This window comes from Stegastes partitus, unplaced genomic scaffold (genome assembly GCF_000690725.1).
Source record: "Stegastes partitus isolate 25-593 unplaced genomic scaffold, Stegastes_partitus-1.0.2 Scaffold1143, whole genome shotgun sequence".
Classification (NCBI taxonomy): Eukaryota; Metazoa; Chordata; class Actinopteri; family Pomacentridae; genus Stegastes; species Stegastes partitus.
The window spans coordinates 127,028-148,738 of NW_007578874.1; the positions used below are offsets into that span (position 1 = coordinate 127,028).

Below are 21,711 nucleotides of genomic sequence, written 5' to 3' on the forward strand. Positions count from 1 at the left end.
GTGTGTGTGTGTGTCCGTACACACACATTTACAGTGGAGCTTCCCAATGGGAACAGTGTTTGCGAGGGATCTAGTGCGCTACGTGCGAGGTGTGTGCACCAGCGGGGAGATGTAGACTGAATCAACACGGTAACAATAACAGCGCCTGTAGGTACACAGTAATGTTGGCACTGGGAGCGAGTGCGCGGGAATATCCAGCACAGCTTTTGAGCATAACAACAAACACCCCAAGGATTCCTGACACATGCACAAAACATAGAGTTTCTGTCCTAAAGAACCAAAGATCACAACTTTTTTTTTTTTTCTTCCCCCCCTTTTCACTTTTGTTTAGTTGACTATTATCCCTCAGGTGTGCTGCAGTTAAAGTTACAAATAAAACAGGAGACAAACTCTTTCTCTGGCCAGGTCCGCGCGCTCGGTTTCCAGGTTGAAAATGCCCTGGAGCACAGTGCAGCATCAGAACCAGCCAGGAGCAAAGAAGTGATGATGTTTTAAATGCTGCGGTTTGATTACAACACGTAGAGGCAGCACAAGGTGCAGTGACGACACGGCAACACGACAGTTTAGTGACGTGCCGCAGTAAACACTCCCTCGCCTCGCACATTAGATTTCCTGTGTTGCTCTGTTTGATGTGCCAGATCCAGAATATAGTGCAAGCATTGCAGCGCCGTCTGTAATATTTCTGTCATGTTTGAACAGGGAACTTTTCAATAACAGGCACCGATACGCCACAAAATTATTAGATTAACAGATCCACTAACCCGGTAAGGCTGCAGATTCCACGTCTTGAGTCGAGGTGTCTGCCAGGACGAACGTGTGAACGGGGTAATGAGCTCTAAAAATTGTACATATAGCAATATATTTTTCTCTGTCTTCCGAGACATTCTTGTGGTTTTAAAGTACTAAAAGAAAGTAGTTTATAAGTTGAGCTGTTCTCGGGCTTGGCACTGTCTGGCTTGGCAGTGACAAGTTGCCGTAGAGCAGCATAATGAGTACAGAGAACCTCCATAGAATAAGTTTCACCAAGACTTACAGACCTGCAGGTGTCTTTCCAGCCCTTTCTGCTGCTTTTATTACTGGTGTTTTTGGCAGTGATTGAACTGCACAGGAACAATGTCTGTCCCGAAAGAATACTGCAGTTACTCGGAGTTTTGACAGAGTATTGGTGGGAAACAACAAATGTAATAAAATGGCAGCAGGAATGTAATCGTAAAGTGTTCCTTTTTTGCCTAATTGATGCCTGTGAAATGCTCTGAGGGTGTTTTTAATGTTCCATCCATTAAATGAGCTGCTTTTGTCTTGTGAAGGGGTTGCTGGGTAGGTTCCGGACAGGTCGCCGGTCCAACAACCATTCACATCTATTTAAAACCACCAATTATCCTCCCATGCATGTGTTTAGACTGCAGAAAACCCATGTAGGCGCAAGGAGAGCATACAACGACTTCAGCAGTGATATCAAGATTATTTTTCACTTTTTTTAAACACAGACTTTTCTTCCACAGATTCTCGACAACTGGAAATATCATAAACCAAAGGTGGCCTCGTACTGGCTGGTGAAGTTGGACTCAACCAAACAGCGGAAGGTGAGTCCTACACTGGAATCCAAACTGAAAGATACCTGAGCCAGTTTACCCCCGACTGACCTTTCAGAGAACAGTTTGGCAGCAACCCATGTTCGGAAGAAATTTTTACCTTCCGAGCTGCTTCGGGACATGTTTAGGGCCTCGAGTTGCTGCCTACCGAGTGGAAAAGGGCACAACCCCGACACACAACAAGAAACGATTCCAAAAAGAAGAGAAAAACAGGACTTTGGAAGCAGAAATTGCAAAGTTGTCCTCCAGAGAGGGTAAAGTCCAGTGGGAACGTGGCCAACTGCTGTAAAAAAAGAGATAAAATCAGCGCTTGGTTTATTACCTTGCAGCAAATTATTACAGTGACGTTCTCAGACACTGTTGTCAGATTTACTGCTTCATTTTTGTATAAGTTAATCCTGAACGTTACTGCCCAGTGAGTGGAAAAGATCTGAACCCCGACGCACAACAAGACGCAAAAAGAATATAGATACAGGATTTTGTGAAATAGGAATCGCAAAGAGGGTAAAGTCTGGTGGGATTGTGGCCAACTGCTGGATAAAGACATAAAACCAAAGATAAACACTCTTTTTTTTAACTGGCAGCACATTATTACAGCGACGCTCTCAGACCCCGTCGTCAGACATAATGCTTCGTTTTTGTATATGTTAATCCTGAAAGTGTTAAAAATGGGAAACATTTATCTTTTGACACCTGTATAAATTGCCTGCCTCTGCCCCTGCTGTCGCGAGGTCTGTACTGTCACCCTGTACACAATGAACGCTGTTAAAACCGGCGAATATGACAAAATGTCACCGCGCTCACCTATTCCTTTGAAAGCTTTTGAACAACTTTTAAAGTACAAAAATAATCCCAAAACCAAACTTCAGAGCAAAGGAACACACACACACAAAAAAAAAAAACAACAACAAAAAAAAAACTGACAAGCATGAAGATCATTACCATGTCAGACAGTGAGAGGCAGAGACACCAAATAGGATGTAAACAAAACAGAAGAGGGGACAAGACGTGAAATGGCATCCAGTAGGCGTGTCAGTAATGATGTGATCTCTCAGCCGCTGCCTTCTGCACAACTGTGCTCGGCTGCGTTGTGGGCTGTGGTGGTGCGAGCTGATGTTTTATTTGGAGTGGAGCAGCCTAATGAGCAGCAGGCAGAGGTCAGGAACGTAGCGCCCACTGCTCTGCCGTCTGATTACCATACCAAAACATATCTGTGTGTGTTTACTCATCTATCAGTTTGTCTGAGTGTGTGTGTGTGAGGCTCGCCTCACATTGCTGCGGGGAAATCTGGCCCTCCTCGCATGGCAAACACACACACACATGCACAATCAGATGGGCACTTCAGTAATGAGGAGCAAGGAATCAAAGTCAAAAGAGCCACAGCATTGCACTCTGAGCGGGGTGAAAAGAGAAAGGAAAAGGGAGGAAGCGGAGGCAGCGAGGTGGGGAGGGGACGGGGGGGAAAACGAAGAAGGGAAGATGGAAGTCTGGTGTAGGTGTCCTTAGACCGCCCGGGAACTTGTGACACCTTATCTCCAAGACTGACGTTGGTGCAGCAATTAGTCCTCTCCCATACTCTCCACTGTCTGCCCCCAACGCTTTGTGTCCTGCCTGAACCGCAGCATCACACACACACACACACACAAATGAGACATACGTTGTGCATCGGCGCGGGGCCGAATGCAGAGATAAACCTGCCCGCTATATGTTTGTAAAGTCTGATTAAAGTGGTTTTCAGGATGTGTTTGTGCATATATTTCACGTGTTTGCCTTCTTGTGTGCGCGCGCATGCATTTGTCCGTATTTATTCACAAATGCAAACTTGCTCTCTGCTACCGAGTGCACGTATTAGCCGCCGTGATTGCTAATTTTAAGGTAAGATAAAGGGGGGAGAAAAAAAAGAGAGGAAGAAATTACAGTTGGAACAAATGCCAGCTCACGCATATCAATTAGGAGTGCCGTCACCTTTTGCAGTGCAGCATTAATTTCCCTCATTATCGCGTGCTCGAGTTAAACCTGTGTCACACTCTTTTCTCTTTCCTCCATGTCCACCTGGCTTTCTCCGTGACTCAGGTGTTGGACATCGTTCGCACCAACGTACGCTCGGCGCTGCAGCGGATCTGGAGGGAGCCGGACGTGGAGAGCCTCCACCTCTACCGGCTTTTCAACCGAGTCTTCAACCGGCTGCTGTGGAGCCACGGACAGGGCCTGTGGAACTGCTTCTCCAACACTGGGTGGGTAGGCCAGCCAGAGCAAGGCTAGGAACTGGGTTAGAATAAAGATGGAGTCACGGAACAGTCGCACTCCAAGGAAGACGTCGGCATTTGGTTGTAAACTATGAAAGTAGCTGAAGATTGGAAATAAAGAGCCTGATGGAGTCGTTTCAGACGTTCACACCTTTCCGTTAATCTGAAGGCAGCTGAACAGACCTCGTGTGTGAATGAACCACCTGCTCACTTTTTCTGTTGCAAAAGTTGCAACGGCAGTCCTGTTAGATCAGATCTAGTGCCAGTTATTTATCACTTTCAACACGGTACAAGTCTGAACTGCACCCAGTCGCATTAACACACAAACAACAGTTCTTCAGATTGTGTTAAAGTATTTGAGGAAGACTTTTTTTCTTTTTAAAATATAATTTTAGCACCAATATTGGTCCCAAAAAACTTCACTTTGCTCTAGAATTTTACTAAAATTTCTAGAAAAGTCTAACTTTGAGATAAACAGGCACAGATCAGTGGTAGTAGCTAAATATATACATCATCTGGGGGTTTTTTGACCCATGAGGCATTAACAGGAAGTGAATTTGTTGCTTCCAGCTGTTTGTAGGAGTCTTTTCTCTGAGTTAATTAAATATCTGCAGCATCAGGATCCATATGAGCAAAAGAGTTGTGCACATTTGCACCTGCTGCACAGCGGAACAGCTAAATGTGACTGAATATAAAAATATAAAGCAAATATGGTTATAAACTGTACTGTTGGTAAAGCAGCAGATCATCATCATGCATGGGCAGAATTTTTATTCACAAACACACCAGGCTGTTAGGTGTTTTAGGTGCAACAAGCTGCTATCAGTTTAGTTTTGTGTTTATTTGTGCATTATTATACATCACTTAATGCGATGTCAAATCTGAACGACAAATATTGCTTCACTTTATCAGCCTCACGCAGCAGCAGCAGCGGTACGTATCTCATGTCTGTAAATGTGAGGAGAGGGATTGTCAATTTCAGAAAGTTACACAATTTGTGACGCTCTTCGGTTAGCGTGAAGCACACGACCGGGCTACATCAGCTGACTTTCTGAGCTCCGAGGTCACGAAATTCACATTCAGGAAAACTGTAGAAAGAAAACAACAACCTCAGTACCGATAATATGAGTTTGATTTTGACTAACTGATCATTTAAGCCAAGGACAAGATTAGAAGTTTAAAAAAAAAAATGCTCTGGGTATCACGAAGAAGCCCCCCTGAATGAATGAATGATGTTCATGGAATCAAATGCTTCATAATTAACACAAACAAGTGATCACACTGGAAGCCAATTAGCTCTTCATTCAGCGCGTTGCGTCACTCCTCCATCTCCGTAACTAGAGGTTCGTGCGCCGCGCAATTTCCAACCGCGTCCTCGAGCCCAGTGTTCATCAATATACCAGCTTCGGTGACAGCGAGGGACAATTTGCCATTTTCATTGAGTACGACTGCAGCTGAATGACAGAGAGTGAGTGACAGACCAGGAAGACCCCACTGCACTCTGCTCAAAGCTCTTGGGCATGAAAGAAACATGGAACTCTGTGGAGACAGGGTGCAAATTAAGGTCACAAATCGAGGCTGTTAATCAGGGCTTTTTCACAGGTGAGCGCAAGAGAAGGAAAAAAAAAAAAAAGGAAAGGGGAGGGATGGAAGCAGCGAGAAGGTGAATGAAGGCCTTTTAGTTCCTTTGCTTCGGGTTGTTATCTGATCCTCCGAAGTTGTATTGTGGTGTCCTGCTTTTATTTATTTATTTTCCAACTTTTTCCTTTTTTTTTCTTCTTCCTTTCGAAGTGACAGAAAGTGGCTTCCTTTCTGATGAGTCACTGCCGTTACAGCTCACTCGATCATGTCGCACAAACACGAAAATGTTGTGTTTCACGCCAGCGGTTCACATCGGCTGTCTTATATATTTTGCAGCGCTTAAGAACGGACGCTCACGCACAGCCAGACAGCTGCAGAGTCCTTTATTTCTTCAAGATAAGATAATTAGAGAAGATAAACTGTATTGATCCCTCGCTGGGAAGATTCACACGTTATTAGCAGCTAGATACAAATGACGCATTGAAAGAAACAAGACGAGAAATACAAAAGTACATAAAGATGAAAATAAAATAATAAAGGCTGAACACTTTCCATCGACTTGTAAAGACCATGAATATCATGGCAGCCTTGAGTTTCCAATGAGTCGTACAATTCTGAATTTTCTCCGATGGAATCATTGAAACACGTCTCTGTCATCGTGCATTTTGGTTCTTTCATAGATTTATTAAGGGTCTTCTGGAAATATGACAAAACCCACGGGGTCAAAAATATACATACAGCTATGCTAATATTTGGTTAAACATCCAACACCATCCACAATCCTCTGGTTGTATCCAGACAGACCCACATTCAGTATAAACAGGCCTGAAATGCAGACAGCTGCTGGTCGCTTCTCATCTTCCTTGTGATAAAGGTGTGACCTTCTAACATCTCCTCCTCTCTACACTCTTCACAGTTCAGTAGCTCGGTAGCCGTGGTCCCCTCGACACAGAGGGCTCAGAGGGTGTAACTTAAGTCTCCGCTCTCCATTTTCCTCCTCCGTCGCTGCCTTAATTGAGGGAGAGTGAGAAAAGGAGTGAGCAGGTGATGGAGATGAAGGGCTTGATAAGCAGAGGGGGAGACAAGGAGGAGCCCGGTGGCGGAGAACACGGGGGAGAGGAGAGTGACCGAGAATGAGATGTTATAAAACACGGCACAGATTGGGTGGATGGGTATTGGCCCGCGAGGATTAGCCTAGCCTAGCCTCAGCTACCCCCAGCATGCTGCACCCCAGGCAGCCTTTGTCTGATCACAGCCTGCCCTGGATCATCCAGCTAGCTTGCTAGCCTATCGCCGGGCCCCTCCCGACAGCGGGCCACGGCCCCGGCATGGATGAACCCAACAGGGGGCCCCGGTGTCACGCAGAGCCGGCAAAGCGGTGCACCTCGAAAAGCACACTCCAAATCCGAGTGAAGCCCCCCCACCGCCCTCCCCGCTCCTCTCCGTCTGCTGTTTGATATTTTATCTAAGGGACTTAACAACAATCAAACGGCCCAGCAGCTATTGTGGGCGATGAATTCAACAGGCTTTGAAAACGACTTAGAGGAAGAGAATGGAAACACACAGTTTTGAACCCTTTCAGAGGAGGCACCTCCCACCTCCCAAGGAGTGAAAAGGGGTAGACATCAAACGTACCCCCTGGGGTTGTGTGTCTCAGTTGTTGAAGCTCTCTCACAGTCAGGGGTATGTCCGGTATGTAAAGGGGGTTAACTGTACTTGGATTTGTTTCATCCTGCCTCCGTCTGTCTGTCGGTTGGTCTTCTTGCATGTCAGTAAATGGGAGAGAGCGTGCAAATGTAGATGCACACATGAACAGTCAACGGCCGCATGTTTAGGAAACATATTTAGCCTTTTTCAGACGTGACGGCAAAGTGACGGCATCCTGTCGTTCAGACTGACGTCACTGTACTTGTTCCTCACAGTGACAGAGTCACGCTACGATATTTGTCATTCACATCAGATTTGGCAGAACATAAAGTCATGTTTTATACAGAATTATGCACTAAAAACCAATTCATCAAACTGTCAGAATAACCAACAGCCTAGTATATTTATAATTTCCTATAAACTGAAAAATTCTGTCCAACTGTGATGATAATCTAACTGCTACTTTATCAGCAGGAAAATAAAAAATATCAGAGCAGCTGTGACGAGGCTCAGGATTAAATCTGAGTACAACGGCTGTGTAACTCGTGATTTATCTGCAGCTGATAAACGGTGACTCCAAGGTGAAGAAAAGTAAAGTGTGAGCTCCTGATCCATCCTGTCTCCATGCTGGGGATAACTTTTTTAATGAAGATAGCGGCGCTGTTGTTCCACATGCATGAATGTGCACAACTCTCTTTAGAGACGCTCATGTGGATCCTGCTGCTGTCTGATGCTGCAGCTGTTTAATAAACTTGGAGAAAAAAACTACTGGAAGCAACAAACTGAACTTAAGCTATTGTCAATGTCTTGTAGAGAGAAAAAAAAACACAAATAACATTATTAGTCATTTGTGTTTTTTTGGAGTAAAGTTTTATTTTATGGACATTTCAGTTTGTAACAGATCAGAACTTGTTCAGCAAAGTAAATAAGAAAACCGTGTTGTGATTTTGCCATGCAAATATTGTCTTTTGTGCCTTCTTCTATGTTTTTGAACCAATATCGGTGCTGAAATGTGGAAAACATCTTCCCTAAATAGCTTCACACAACTCAAAGCACCGTCGCCTGCACGTGTCTGTCAATGTGACTCTATGCAGTTACTACTAGGTTTGACCTTGTAAGATTCCTGTTACAACTTCTACAGAAAGGCGAGCAGGGTGCTCGTTCAGACACGAAGCCGACACATTAAATTCAGATTAACAGAAAGGAGAGCAGGTCTGAAAGGCGCTTTGATGTGTGCGATTACCGTGCATGCACAATTAACATGGCGGCATCTGCAGCTTTTATCTTACATTCACTTTGTGTGTGATTGCATAGCTTTGCCCTCTCTCTGCTCTCCAGCTCATCGTGGGAGACCATCTTCAGTAAGAGCAGCGAGGTGGTGTCGCCCCAGGAGCTGCAGTGCTGCCGCCGGCTGGTCCAGCTGTGCCGAGACTGCCTGTTGGTCGTCTACAAGTTTGTCTCCGAGTCCCGCGGCTCTTTGACCGGACTCAGCCCCGAATGGGATGACACGAGGTGAGGAGGACAGCCAACTCTTTCATGTCTCCCCACTGAGTGCTTTATTTTCTAAAGATCCTTATAGCATTCCTGCTGCAATAGATAGTTCATTATACAGTAGGGAGGCTGGATAAGATTCAAGGATACAACTCAAGAGTGTGGTAGGTCCAAGGTTCAAGCTGCACTTAGTCGGTGTCCTTGTGCACGATGTTGAGCTTAGCTCTGTAAAGAGTGTTAATCTAAATGCCTGAAAAGCAAATTAAAAAGCAGGGTTACACAATAACTCAGAGAGGCAGTGGATTTGGTCAGAAGATGTTTTCAGAACCACAAGTGGATTGTTTTCACTCTTAATTAAACTAGTGCATCACTGGTATGGTCATAACGGTGTCAAAACACTAAAACAACAACACAGCATACGCAGCACACATCAGGGACGAGTCCACCGGGATGCTCACACGTGTAAAGATAACAGGAGACATCCGCCATGAATATTTAATAATTAGACCCACGTTAAACTAGTTAGAGCTGAGCTATGACAGTCTGAACCCCACAAGTGCCGAGAAGTAAACTGAAAACTCCCTTTAGATGAAAAAAAAAAAAGAAAATCCCCACATTGAGTAAATCAACGATACAGACAAGAAGACTTTGAATTGAAATTTCCACAGCTATCATCATTAAACCTCTCTCAGGCATCATCTTCTCTCCCCCGTCTCCTCCACGGAGCCTCGAGGCCATCGTCTTCATCACAAAAACCCCGGATAAAACAAACAAGCAAATATCAGTCTATTTTTAAGGTCGATCCCCACGGGAGACGGCAGCTCAGGTTTGGAATGAGTGAACTTTTAAATCGCATATGCTTTGGGCTGGCAGACTGGAGGGAGCTGGGCTGGAGAGGGAGAGAGGGAGCGTGCTGTTAACAGGAAATAATGGCCCACAGATTAGCGCTCAGGTTAGCCCGGGGCCCCTGGAGGCCTGCTTAATTCAATTAGAGCCCAGATGAGCCTGTGCAGCAAATGACCTTACGAGAGAGAGAGAGAGCTCCTTTTTTCCTGGGGCCTCGCTTTACATGATTCATAACTCTTGCGCATATTTTAACAGGTTATCACTTTGTGCCTACTGTATAAAAACCTCGGCTGTTAAAACAAGTATGTGGACTGTGTTTGAAGAGCTGCTTTTTAGGTTCTCGCTAATCCGACATTGTTGCCGTTGATGTTTTAACTTGAGAAAATTAGTTTTGGAGAATATGAAGTCGTCAGCGTGTAAAGATAGAATTCGCAGCTCGATCGTGCACAAAGTGATGCGCTATATATTTACAGCAGGTGTCCTTGAGTCAGTTGAAGCATGCAATGGTCTGTCTCTCCTTATTTCTTCTGTGTCTATATATGTCTGTGTAAAAAAGCTTACCATTCGCTGCTGGACCAACCTCTACCCATGGCTCCACTCCTGCTGCTGTCGCTGCCGCTTCCTCCTCCTCCTCTTCCTCCGTCTCTTCGCCCCTCGATGCAGGTCTCTGCTTGGTTTAGTTCTGCTAAACCCCCCATCTTCCAGCACTGTCCCTATTCACCCGCTTCCCGCTGCTCCCACCACCACCTCACAGCTGTAACCAAAGGCTTGGTCCCACCCGTCCCCCCCCCCCAAAAAAAAGATGGTTGCTTTGGCTGCACAACCAACAGTCCGGCATGGTCTCCTCTTCTTTCCCTCGTTAACATCCAAATAAGTGATTGACTGATGAGAATGGGATGAGATTCAAAGCGTCTCTTTATTTGTGGCTCAAAACTGTAAGAAAAATGTACGAAAAACGGGAAAGTAATAGGAGACGGAAGCATATTCAGACTGTTTGTGACACCGCAACCATTCGGCCCGCTTGCAGCACATCACCAGCCGATCACCCTGCTGCCACATGCCAAACTCGGCCTTTCTCTCACTGCTTTTATCAAGAGCATCTTACCCCTGAGTGCATTTGCAGAATGAGTGGCCTCGGTGGGAAACCGAGCGCCTCACCTGCACCGCATCAGTGCCATGATCAGCCTGAGCACCACTCTCTTCTTGTCACAAGAAGACAGAAAATGGCTCCGCTCACATCGTGTGGTCTGCAGTTTCACAACACGAGTGGCTCACATCTCTCCATCAGGCATGCAGGGGGACAGTCGCAACCCACCACCACTTCAGATAGCTGACAAGCAATTAGGATTATTTTCTCATTGATGCATAAGCTTTATATGAGAGGCTAAACTGTGCGAGTGTGTGTGTGGGTGTGCATGCACATGTCATGTGACTGTTACACAACGATCATCCGTCCCTCTTCTCCACACTCGGCTAACCTCAAACTATTTTTCCCTGCGCTGTGTTCAGATCCAACTAAAAGGGATAAACAATGTGCTGGTTGTCCTTACAGTGTAAGAGACAAGGGACACAATCCACAGTCCTTGAACAACAGATAATAACTGCTGTCTTCTCATTGTCCACGGAGACACAAAGAGGAACTATCAACCCTCCATGTGTTTATGTCAGACTGCCGAAGCCACGTATTCGCTTCAGCTGGACTCGATTCTGCTTTACTGCATTAAAAATGGATTGTGGCTCGTTCCCCTCGTCTCTTACATTAAAACTGCATCAGTAAGGACATTGAGAATAAAATGTGTATGTATGAGCATGTGACTAATGCAACACATGCTTGAAAAATGTGATCCTATCATTTAATGGAGACTTTTAAATACATACAATATTTCTAATGATTTATTCAGTAGTACTTGCAAAGGCTCAAGAATTTTTTAAATGCACTAGTCATTCAATATAAGATTATAATATGAGGTGTGATCAAAAAGTTCCAAGACTGCACGTAAAAAAGCAAAAACCATGCATGAAGAATTAACTTTAGAAGCTGTCTCCTTGTTCGGTGACACAATGCTATGTGGAAATCCAATCTGTAAGCACATCCCCTCCTCCACGTCTACATTCTGACCCCTCCGAATTCATTTGAGAAAATGTAGTCGTCTTAGGGAGTCAAATATGGCGAGTTTGGTGGGTGGAGAGCGATAAAGATGTCAGTGGGGCAAGATAATTTCTCTCCATTTCCCATCAGAGGTTGTCTGAACGTTTTATGGCGTTAAAGCAGAACTGGGCGTCCAAATCTGAGGGATGAATTCACGATACACAAAGCTGTGGATGTCGAAGAAAACGACAAGGATCCTCTCTGGTATCCGCTAGTAAAGGTTCAGTGACCCCGGGCCTGTTGGCAGAGACGCTTGAAGACTTCTGCAGGTCCAAATCAGAAATAACATCTAAATTAGAAAACCATTGTCGCTGTAAACTCTGTGTACAACAAAATTAGGAGCGCTACTCCTCCTGGTGCACAGAAAATACAGATATTACAACACCACCACAGCCTATTCTGTAATCAAACAATAAGATAAATCTAAAAAATGTAAAAGAAAAAATATATTTTTTACATGAATGGATTTCACATGTTCAGCTTTAATACTGAACCAGAGTGATGATGGTGACGCACGGCAGTAAATAACATAACTAATAGACCTCACACATGAATAAATAAAGCAGCAACACGACTGTTTGTCACCGTGTGAGATGACTTCCAGACACGGCGCAGCGTCTGCAGGTGAATCCGCAAATGCGTATCTGCAAGAGTTTGTAACGTGCAGAATCATAACTCACAGAAGTGGCTGCTGGCTCATGACTCACTAAAGATGTTGGAACTTTTTGATTGCACTTCACATGTTTGACATTTCTGAGAGGCTGTTGAGGACAGACTTTGCAGCACATAAACAGAGACAGAGGTAGTTTTTAGATTTTATTTGAATTCAGCTTTTCCAGTTCAATATTTGCACAAAAACATACTGAAATCCTCTTATAACCTGCCGTCAACATCCGATTCCTTTAAATTAAACATTTATACTTGCACAGCTCTTTGCAGCTTTTTTTTTTTTTTTGCCCACGTCAGACTTGCCGGGTTAGCTGGGGTCTCCATCGCTGACCACACCTGGCTGCTCCAGAGAGCTCCGATCAGGGGCCTCGTGGGCTGGAGAAAAGTCCTGCGGCCTGTGTGGGCAGATGAGAAGCAGTAGCCAAATAGCCCCACTAATGACTTTCTTGTTAAGCCTGGAATTACTGTCAATACCCAAAGACAATTTCCCCGTGATGACAAAAGTTTCAGATTCTATTAACTTTCATTTGTCTGAAAAGCGTGGCTGTAATTAGGGTTAATTGGGGTGTTGCGCTGAATGTGGGCTGCAGATAACCTTCAAGCCTCTTTGTACCTCTTGGCTTCTGATTGCGTCAGCCATCGGCGGCAGTCGTCTTCTCCATCCTTAGTCATGGTGCTTCATTTCGTCTGGCCTCCTCTTAATTCGCCGCAGCAGTTGCATCTTGACGGAGGACTTAAGATTGGTGCGGAAGGCCTGTCAGGCGGCGGCGGAGCAGTTGTAGGTTGTAGCTTTGCATGTATGGATCGCAGCGCCGAGCATCTGTCTGTCTCCCTGTCAACTGATGGATTGAAGTAAAGCACAAGTGCATGAAACAGCCTCCCCTGGCTTTCAAGCATGCACGTTGTTGCCAAGACCTTTTTCATGATCAAAAGGAGGACGAACCTGGAAGATGCCGAATGAGGGTCCAATTAAATGTAGCCTGCAGAGACAGCAGCCGCTTGGACGTGAGGAGCCCCCCACCCCCACCACCTCCGCCCCTCGCCACCACCACCACAGTGATTCTTTTTATGTGCTGAATATTCTCAAAGTGAATAGCAGAGGAGCTCTGAAGAACACACACTCGGGCCCCCAATGAATGTTCAATATTTGATTTTCTCTCTCTCTCCCTTTTTTTTTTCGACTGCCATTTCCATACCTAGGCTCAGGGTTTCCAGTGAGAACCTTGGAAGCCGATTGTGGGGAGAAATCACACCCCAAACCCATGAACACGATCCCAGCGGATGTAGGGCAAATCTGGTGGAAGGAATATAAGGTGCTGAGCGAGGAGGGAAGACGTACGAATCCAAGGGCGACCCCAAAATCACGGTGCGAAATCACCGAGCGCCGCTTCTGAGGCTGCGCTCGGAGCCGCCTAATAGAAACAAATGTGAAAAGGCTGAAGGCGTACGCCGCCCGGCCCTCCTGGGGGGACGAGTGGAGAACTTTAGGAAGTCGTGTCGGACTGCCTGAGCCATTGTTCAGCGAGTCCGGTCGCAGATGAAGACGATGCGCTGGAGGGATACCTACGGCCCACTTCAAGCCGTTTCAAGGACACTCTCATCGGACTAAATCAAGTTAATTTGAATCCCTCCTAACTCTCCTGGGTCTGAGGCTGTGTTGAAACGGATGCCCTCAGCGACATGTCTCTTCTTTTTTTTTTCCCTTCTCCCCTTTCTGGTCGACTTCAGAAGAAGCTGCTCGGCTAATTTGTTCAAGAGCTATTTCACAAGGAACGAGGGCTGTCAGAGGGAAAGTGTGCTATCTCTGCACTAGCTTAAAAGAAGATATTATTTCTCCACTCTGTAATCCTCAGCCCCAGTGGCTCCCTTTTGATTAGATTGTCACATCTTAAACACTTCCTCGGGGACTATTTCTTTTGACCATTATACTCGTTTAAACGGGTATTAGATGTAGTTTTTTTTATTAGCTAAAGAGCGGCGCGTGTAGCAATAAGGTCACATCATGTACAATATCACAATATGACGAGTGTGCTGGGAAAAAAAAAACATAAGTCACTGTTCAAACCGATCGGTCTGGAAGAACTCAAACTTCCGAAACATTTGCATAACCTTCAGTTAACCTTGTCCAGGATCTGCTCATCTCATCTGACATTGCTCTGACAACCATACCTGACTCATTTCCAGTAGCTGAAGGAAGATGGGAGCAGGGTTCAGCCCCCTCCTTGACTCTTATCTCAACCTGACACTGATCTCATTCTCAGGTACTGGAACGCTGTTAGCAGGAGCTGCCTCACTGCTCTGTCTCGGTGGAAGGTGTCATAGAAAAGTCTTAGAAAGGTACTGACGTCTGTGCCTCGGAATGATAGGTGAGGATCTTCTGTTCATGATACCAGAAATGTAAGGGGTCAAAGTTTTAAAAACAACACCAACAGATAATGTGCTTATTTCAGTGTGAGGCTCATGATTTTATTACCAGATGCACAATTAGCACATATAATCCAAAAAATCTGATTCACATTTTGATAATTGAATCACTTTTTAAGCAGAAAACAAAGAAGATTTTCAGGTTTTGGACTGTTGCTCAGACAAAACGACATGTAAAGATGCCGCCTTGTGAAGTAAAACCGGCACTTTTCATTCATTTTTTTGCTCATAAGGCCGATAATCAATAGCCGCAGCCCTACACAAAATGCTTCGGATCTCCACTTTTCTTCCTTCTTGCTCCTCTCCTCTTGTCCTGTTTTCAAGGTGAAGGGATGTCATGATATCTCCAAATCACCGGGGCTGTTATTAAAGTTGAATTGAGCAAATGGAGACGGCCGTAGAATGGTAGAATCAATATATGAAAAGTGGGCCGCGTGCCGCCTCAGCGCCTGCTAAGGCTCCCCAACCTCTAAATTGTGACCTTTGCATGACTAATCCTCTCATTATGTTCATCCTCTCCCCTAATCCCTCCGTCCCTCGCTCTTGTCCGTCTGTCCAGGTATCTGCTGCCAGTGACCTCCCAGTTCATCATGAAGTGGCCTTCGTCCAGCTTCGGCCGCCTCTCCTCGGCCGTGCCGCGCTCCCGCAGCCTTTTCGCCGCCAGGATGGGCCACTTCTGAGGTCACCGTGGCAACCCTGGCTCCTGACACCTTTCGCCTCTTGACCTTCCCCCCCTGCCACCCCACCCCCCCTTCCACCCCGACTCTCGCCCAGCCAAACCCAGATCTTTGTGGATCTGAATTTGGTGCAGCTCTGGACAACCGGACCGGAGGGGCTCGCCTCGGCCCGAGCCCTTCGCGGAAGATCGCGGATTCGGGATCGCTGACGGGCGCCGTCCCCTTCAGCCTCCCCCCCTCCTCCTCCCCCCTCCAGCCCCAGTGATACCAGACCATGGGTTCGGCCCTCTTTTCTCATTGTAACTGCTGTATTATACTCACTGTACAGTTATAAGTCATGGTACTGTAAAAGGAAAGAATAACAAATACTAAACAATGCAAGGATTATTTATTTATGTACTTATTTATTTTGTAAGGTATTCCATGAATGCAGTGAATGCTGATGCAGAATGCTGATCTGGAAAAAAACAAACAAAAAAAAAAAATCAACAAGTGGATGTAAAAAGCTTATTTTTTGCTGGCTGTGATGAGTTATTTTATTTCTGTATTCTGAACTTTTAATTTATTCCATAACTTATACCAGAGGCTTTATGTTATTAACGGTCACTTTATGTTTGTTTTTTTTTTACGCAGTTCAGATTAACGTTAGCGAGGAGGCGCCCAGAGAGCTGAAAAATGTTTAACTTTTGAATGCTAATGCTTCATGATTTACCTGTGTGAAGTGCAGCACTAATAAGCAACACAGTGTTTAGAATGTCAGTGTAGTAAAAGCCAAGCCTCTTTGCCTCTTAGAGAACGAGCCGACTTTGATGCCACGGCGCGACGAGCCAAACCTCTCCGAGCGCCCGCCACGTCCTCATATGCACTTTGCAGTTTGTCACAGGAAGAGAAAGCGGCTGCACATTAGTGGTGTTTGCATGCCTAGATTTTTAGTCCCTTTAGACCCACATGTAGTGGTTTAGACCGAGGAGCTGCGTTCGGAATATACTTGAAGTTTTTGTGTTGTCATTAATTATTGTGTCTTTGTACCGGCTGCACTCACGAGAAGACGTCCTGAGCGTGTTCGGGATCACGAGGCCGAGCTGCAGGTTGTTCAGCTCCACTCATCGGCTCACCTGATTTTTCCCGGACTGAGCAGCTGCAGCCTTTTTTTTTTTTTTTCCTCGACCGTGCCCGTCGGTGCAAGTGCCGGGGTGTGCCAACGATAAGCACATCTCACTTCATGTGTTCAGTTTTTATTTATCGCGTCACGACTCACCGTAGGACCTCAGTTTAACCGAGTATTAAATGTCGATAGGGACGGACACAGTGTTCCATGTTTAGTAGTTTACGTGCTCTGTGTGTGTGTTTCCCACGAGGCGACGACGAGACTTTTAAAGATGGTAGTCTGCACAACACGGCCGTGTGCATTTTTTTGAACCGTTGGACTAAACAGGAGGAGCAGCTAAACGCTAAAACTGCTTCACATCGAACCGAACATCAAGTCACAATGCCAAATATCTTTATTTTGCCTGGTTTTATTTGTGTTATTTAAGAGTAGGACTTTTTTCATTGGAGGTATGAGATTTTTAATTTTACATAGCAATAAAATGTTTAAACAAACTCGTCTGGTCTTGGTCATTCGTTCTGTTTTCAGTCGTCAAATGAGCTTCAGCACGGAGTTAGAAAGAAGAATGAAGAGCTCGAACAAAAAGGAAAATAAGCAAATCCAAAGCTTGACTTTATCAAAATGTTTTTTTTTGGAGGGCTAGAAGGTATTTTTTGCCTTCAAAAGGTCCCCAGCAGTAATGGGGGACTTTTTGGTTTTATGGTTTTCACCTAAATCATGAAGTTTAACTTGAGATGCTTTTTTCATCTGCTGCAGTTTAAATATCTGCTCTGTGAATCACATCCTGAGGGTTTTTTGTTGTTGTTTCTATGATGCATCTCCTACACTGACTGAAACAAACAGTTTACCTGAAAATCTGAGCAGTTAACTGTTATTTTACAGATTTCCAGGTTTTGTTTAATCAGAATCAGAATTATTGCCAGGTGTAGTTTACACAATACGAGGAGTTTGTTCTGGTGGGTTGGTGCCACAATAAATATAGAGTAAGGTGCAAGATCAAAATATAAAAATAACTGTAGTAGTGCAAAGCAAAGTAAATTATAGCTAAAATCTAATGAAATCACAAAAAATATTAATTTACTAGTCATTGTAAAAAAAAAAAACATTTTAAAAGATAAAATTAAACTTTTTTAAAACTAGATTTAAATAAGACAAAAATATTTTACAGATGTCTGCTGTTATTTAAAAGAATTGTTACTTGTTAATTAATTATTTAAACTGTTATTTGACAGATGTTCTGTTGTTCAGTCATAAATAAGATCCTGATTTATCACAAGAAAGTATTAATTTGCATGTTCACCTTAAAACAACAGTTTACAAATTTGTTCTTTTACAAAATGTGACTGAAACATTACACCGCTTATTGTGTTTAAATCAGCTAAACTATATTTATTTATGCTGTTTATTGGTTTATACAGTTTGTTTTTCTGGCACCCTTGTAGTATCTGTGTCGATGGAAACCTTATTTTAATCCGATCAACTCTCACCTAAAGCATCACCATGACGATAGGCAGAGCAGACGTCACCATCACCACAGACTCACGTTAAATTTTCACCAAATCTAACGTCCAAACATCTCGTCTCGTCTCGTCCTGCACTCGGCTCGTTGAACCGGCCCGTCGAACAAACACTCGCCGGGAAAAACGTGCACCGCTGATGTCAGTTTGCAGGCTAAACAGGTAATTAGCTGCTCAGCTGCAGCACGTTTAACATCATGTAAATGTACCTGCACGTGTCACTTGGGTCCAGTTAGCTGCTGGTGTGGTCGCCACTCTTCAGCACCACTGACTGTCTGCCCTGACATGGAGGCTGCAGCTCCAGCAGCAGCAGGTTCCTTCACTCTGCTCCCCGGTGGAGCAAACACTGTGGCATCCTGCCTTCTGCTGCCAATCAAACCCCGACACCGAACATCCCTGCAGTCAGCTGAGAGGAAAAACATCCCTTATAGACCTATTTCTTCTTCTAAATCATACAAAACTGTCAAAAGTACACCTGAAATCGCTGCTTGTTTTAGAAAACAAAGGGAAGACTGACGGTGGCTTCGCTGGAACCGATGCTGCAGGATTATGTGACGGAAAGAAGTTCAAGCTCATTACTGCAAAAGTCAGGATTCTTATTTAGCATCTTTTTATGCTACACAGTAGTTTAGTTTCCTCTCAGCCCATTAACAAACCCTCAGAGGGCCTGGTTCTGGTTCAGGTTCCGGTCCAGGAGACGGGAGCGTTCAGGTATAAATAACTAGAATCCAGCGAGCAGCTCTTTGATGGTGAAGTTCGGCATTTTTTTGTGTGTTATTTTTAAACAGCTAATTACCTGAGATGGTATCAGCAGAAGTTGTGAAACGAATAAACAGGTAAAATCAAGCAGAACTAATTACAAACACTGACTTTAAGAGCTGCTGCTGCTCTGAAGGAGGTTTTCAAAAGAACTGATTTCTATACACACGATAAAATAATGTTTGCATCAGTATGAGTTAAAACAACTTCTAATGATTTTATATTCATCCAACAAGTCAAATTAAATTACAGGAATTTGCTTTTCTTCTATAATCAAACATATTTTTAACTGCATAAGGAGAAAAATAAAGTTATCAAGCCAGTTTCATCAAGTTAGCTCCACTTGTAGTTTCAAATTTAAAAAAAAAAACAAAAAAAAAACAGAAATTTGAGTTTAAATTACGCACAATATTAAGTTAATACAATTACCAACATTATTATGTCAATCCAACAAGAAATAAATATTGTTTTCAGCCTAAAAGGTTTATACAAACAGTAAATTGTGTGTTTTTTCTTTTATTTATCTCGCAATCGTGCCTTTAATAAGTAGTGGAGACTGAATTATTTATGTGCAAAGCTAATTTGCCGTCTGCTTTTCTGTTGTTTATAATTATTAGACACTTGAGGAGGAAGTCGTGGATTTTTTATTCCACAACAGTCACATAATTTCAGTTTTTGCATTTGAAAAACAAAACAAAACAAAAATGTTAAACCCTAAGATGTGACATTATTTTATGACTTCTTCGCTTTATCTTGTGAACCTTTACAGAGGATCTGACCTCTACATGCTAAAACATAATGTTAATAAATTAAGTTTGCATCAATCTTTTCTCTAATTAAATTATATTCAATCAACAAGCTACATTAAGTGAAGGGAATCAGCTTTTCTTCTACAATCAAATAAATTTTAGTGTCCAGTCTAACGTCTGACACTGATAAAGGGCAGAATCCTGAACAAGAACAAGTTACTTCAACTTAATTTAGTTTTAAATCAAAACACTGACATCTGAGTTTAATTTAGACTCAATATCAAATTGATGCATTTAGCAACGTTATGTCGAATATAATAATGTTTATTCAAATCAGTAAGTTGGACGTATCGGCAGCCACGTGTGAAAGGAAGTATTAAATTACGCTAATATGCAACAGAGCTCGTTAGGTGCAAAAGTGAATTTAAACACATCAAATGGTGACAACATTGATTTTCTGATCATAAGTATTTGATCTTATTTTCAGTTACATTTTAGGGGGAAATCATGAACTTCATTACAGTCGTCTGATGAGCTGCACTTTAGTTTTGGCTTTAAAAGAACATTATTAATCATTGAAGCCCAAAGACGTCAAACTGTCCAACAATTCATGAGCTCACAGCTTCATCATGTGGCTGTTTGGAGAGAGTCTGACCTCCACAGTCACACAAAGGATGTCAGGACTGAACAAAAATAATAGTTTGCATCAACCTTTTACTATTCAAATAACAAACTTTATTGAATTAGGCTTTTCCAACCTATTTTTAATGACTTAATTATGAGTCATAACCATCTGAAACCATCCAGGCATGTAAAGATAGGAGGGATTTAAAATAAAAATGTTCTTCTCAATCTAATTTCATGAGGTTACTTCAACTGAAATTTAGTTTTAAATCCAGAAAATGCAGAAATGAGTTTAACACCTAATATCATGATGATGCAGTCAGCAGTATAATTCCTTCAGGTACCGACAAACACAAACGGCTTCCTTGACTGATGCATTTATCGAATCATCCTTGTAGATACTTAGAAACACAACGTGGAAACTAAAAAGCCCAGACAATAATTAGCTCAACGAGAAATAAATACAATTGGCAAATAAAACCACTTTAACAAAACAAACAGACAAACCTGGCTGGCTGAGTACTGACAGGAATTACTTTTCCTTTTAGTAACTTAAAAGCTTTTATTTCAATCAGACTGTTTTAAATCTTGCATCCTGTGTGTCAGTGTTGTGAACAGGCCCTTGTATTCAGAGCACCTGTGCAGCCGAGCAGCTCTCAGGTGATCTGCGCTCACCTCATATTTCACAGCGAGGCCTCTGGACAGGTGACACTCGTGACCCGCCGCTCGCCTCAGAAGCCAGCGCAGCTCTTTCTTGTTCCGTCGTGACCCGAGAGCACCGATGTGTGTGCACAAGGAGAGCGGTTTTTATTTAGAGCCGGCAGCATCCTGTGCAGGTTCTGGTGAACTCTCCACTCGCCTCCTCCTTCCTGTCAGCGGAGGGAGAGCAGGGCGCGACCTGGAGGCCCTCCGGCCTTCGCCTTGGCCGCCGCCGGACCAGCGACTGTCTGGCGCCGCGACCGCCGCGTTCCGTCCAAAAATACCTCCCCAGCGACGGGGCTGCGCTGTTCTGTCCTGACCTTTCTGCTCGTCCCACCGACCGCTGCATCCCCGCCTCCCCCACCTGTGTGAGGTCCCAGGCAGCTTTGCAGCCAGTGTCCAGCCCCTTTTTTTAAATTTAATTTTATATTTTTAAAGCAACACCCAGGTGACCCAGTTTCGGGGGCCCTAAGCCGACCTCTCCGGCTTGGAGAGTGAAAAGGCGGCTGGGAGCTGTGTGAGAGGTGGATGGTTCAGATGAGATAAGGAAGCACACTCTCATGCAAAACACAGATGGCCGGGCTTCAAATCTGCTCTTAATCCACTATTTCAAATGACATGGAGGGAAAAGAGCAGCGTGGTTTATTCTGTAATTATGGCAGCCTGAGCGAGGTGTCCGTGGGCTCGGCTGCCCTCCTTTTCCCTCCTACTGAAGCTTTCAAAGTGGAGCCTGTAGTGGTCTGTGTGCTTTCAAATGACAAAAGTGACCTTTCTTATCGGACAAATATTGCCTGTGTATGACAAGGTGTGTGTGCGGATTATGCATCTCCTCTTCCCGCTGTGTGTGCAACGGCAGCCTGCTGCACCGTACAGTACAGCGGCCGGCCAAAACATCGCGAGCGGCTCTGCCTCACACGCCGTCGTTCCTCCGCT

At 44.2% G+C, this 21,711-nt stretch overlaps 1 protein-coding gene across 1 annotated transcript in view; it reads left to right on the forward strand.

The window, feature by feature from the left end:
• ttll7 (tubulin tyrosine ligase-like family, member 7) overlaps nt 1–15,325 on the forward strand; it is an 84,317-nt gene extending 68,992 nt beyond the window's left edge. The window contains exons 17-20 of the mRNA XM_008296641.1: nt 1,503–1,583; nt 3,666–3,826; nt 8,405–8,578; nt 15,205–15,325. Coding sequence (XP_008294863.1) covers nt 1,503–1,583; nt 3,666–3,826; nt 8,405–8,578; nt 15,205–15,325 — 537 coding nt within the window. The remainder of the gene's footprint in view (nt 1–1,502; nt 1,584–3,665; nt 3,827–8,404; nt 8,579–15,204) is intronic.
• Nucleotides 15,326–21,711: the final 6,386 nt, after the last annotated feature.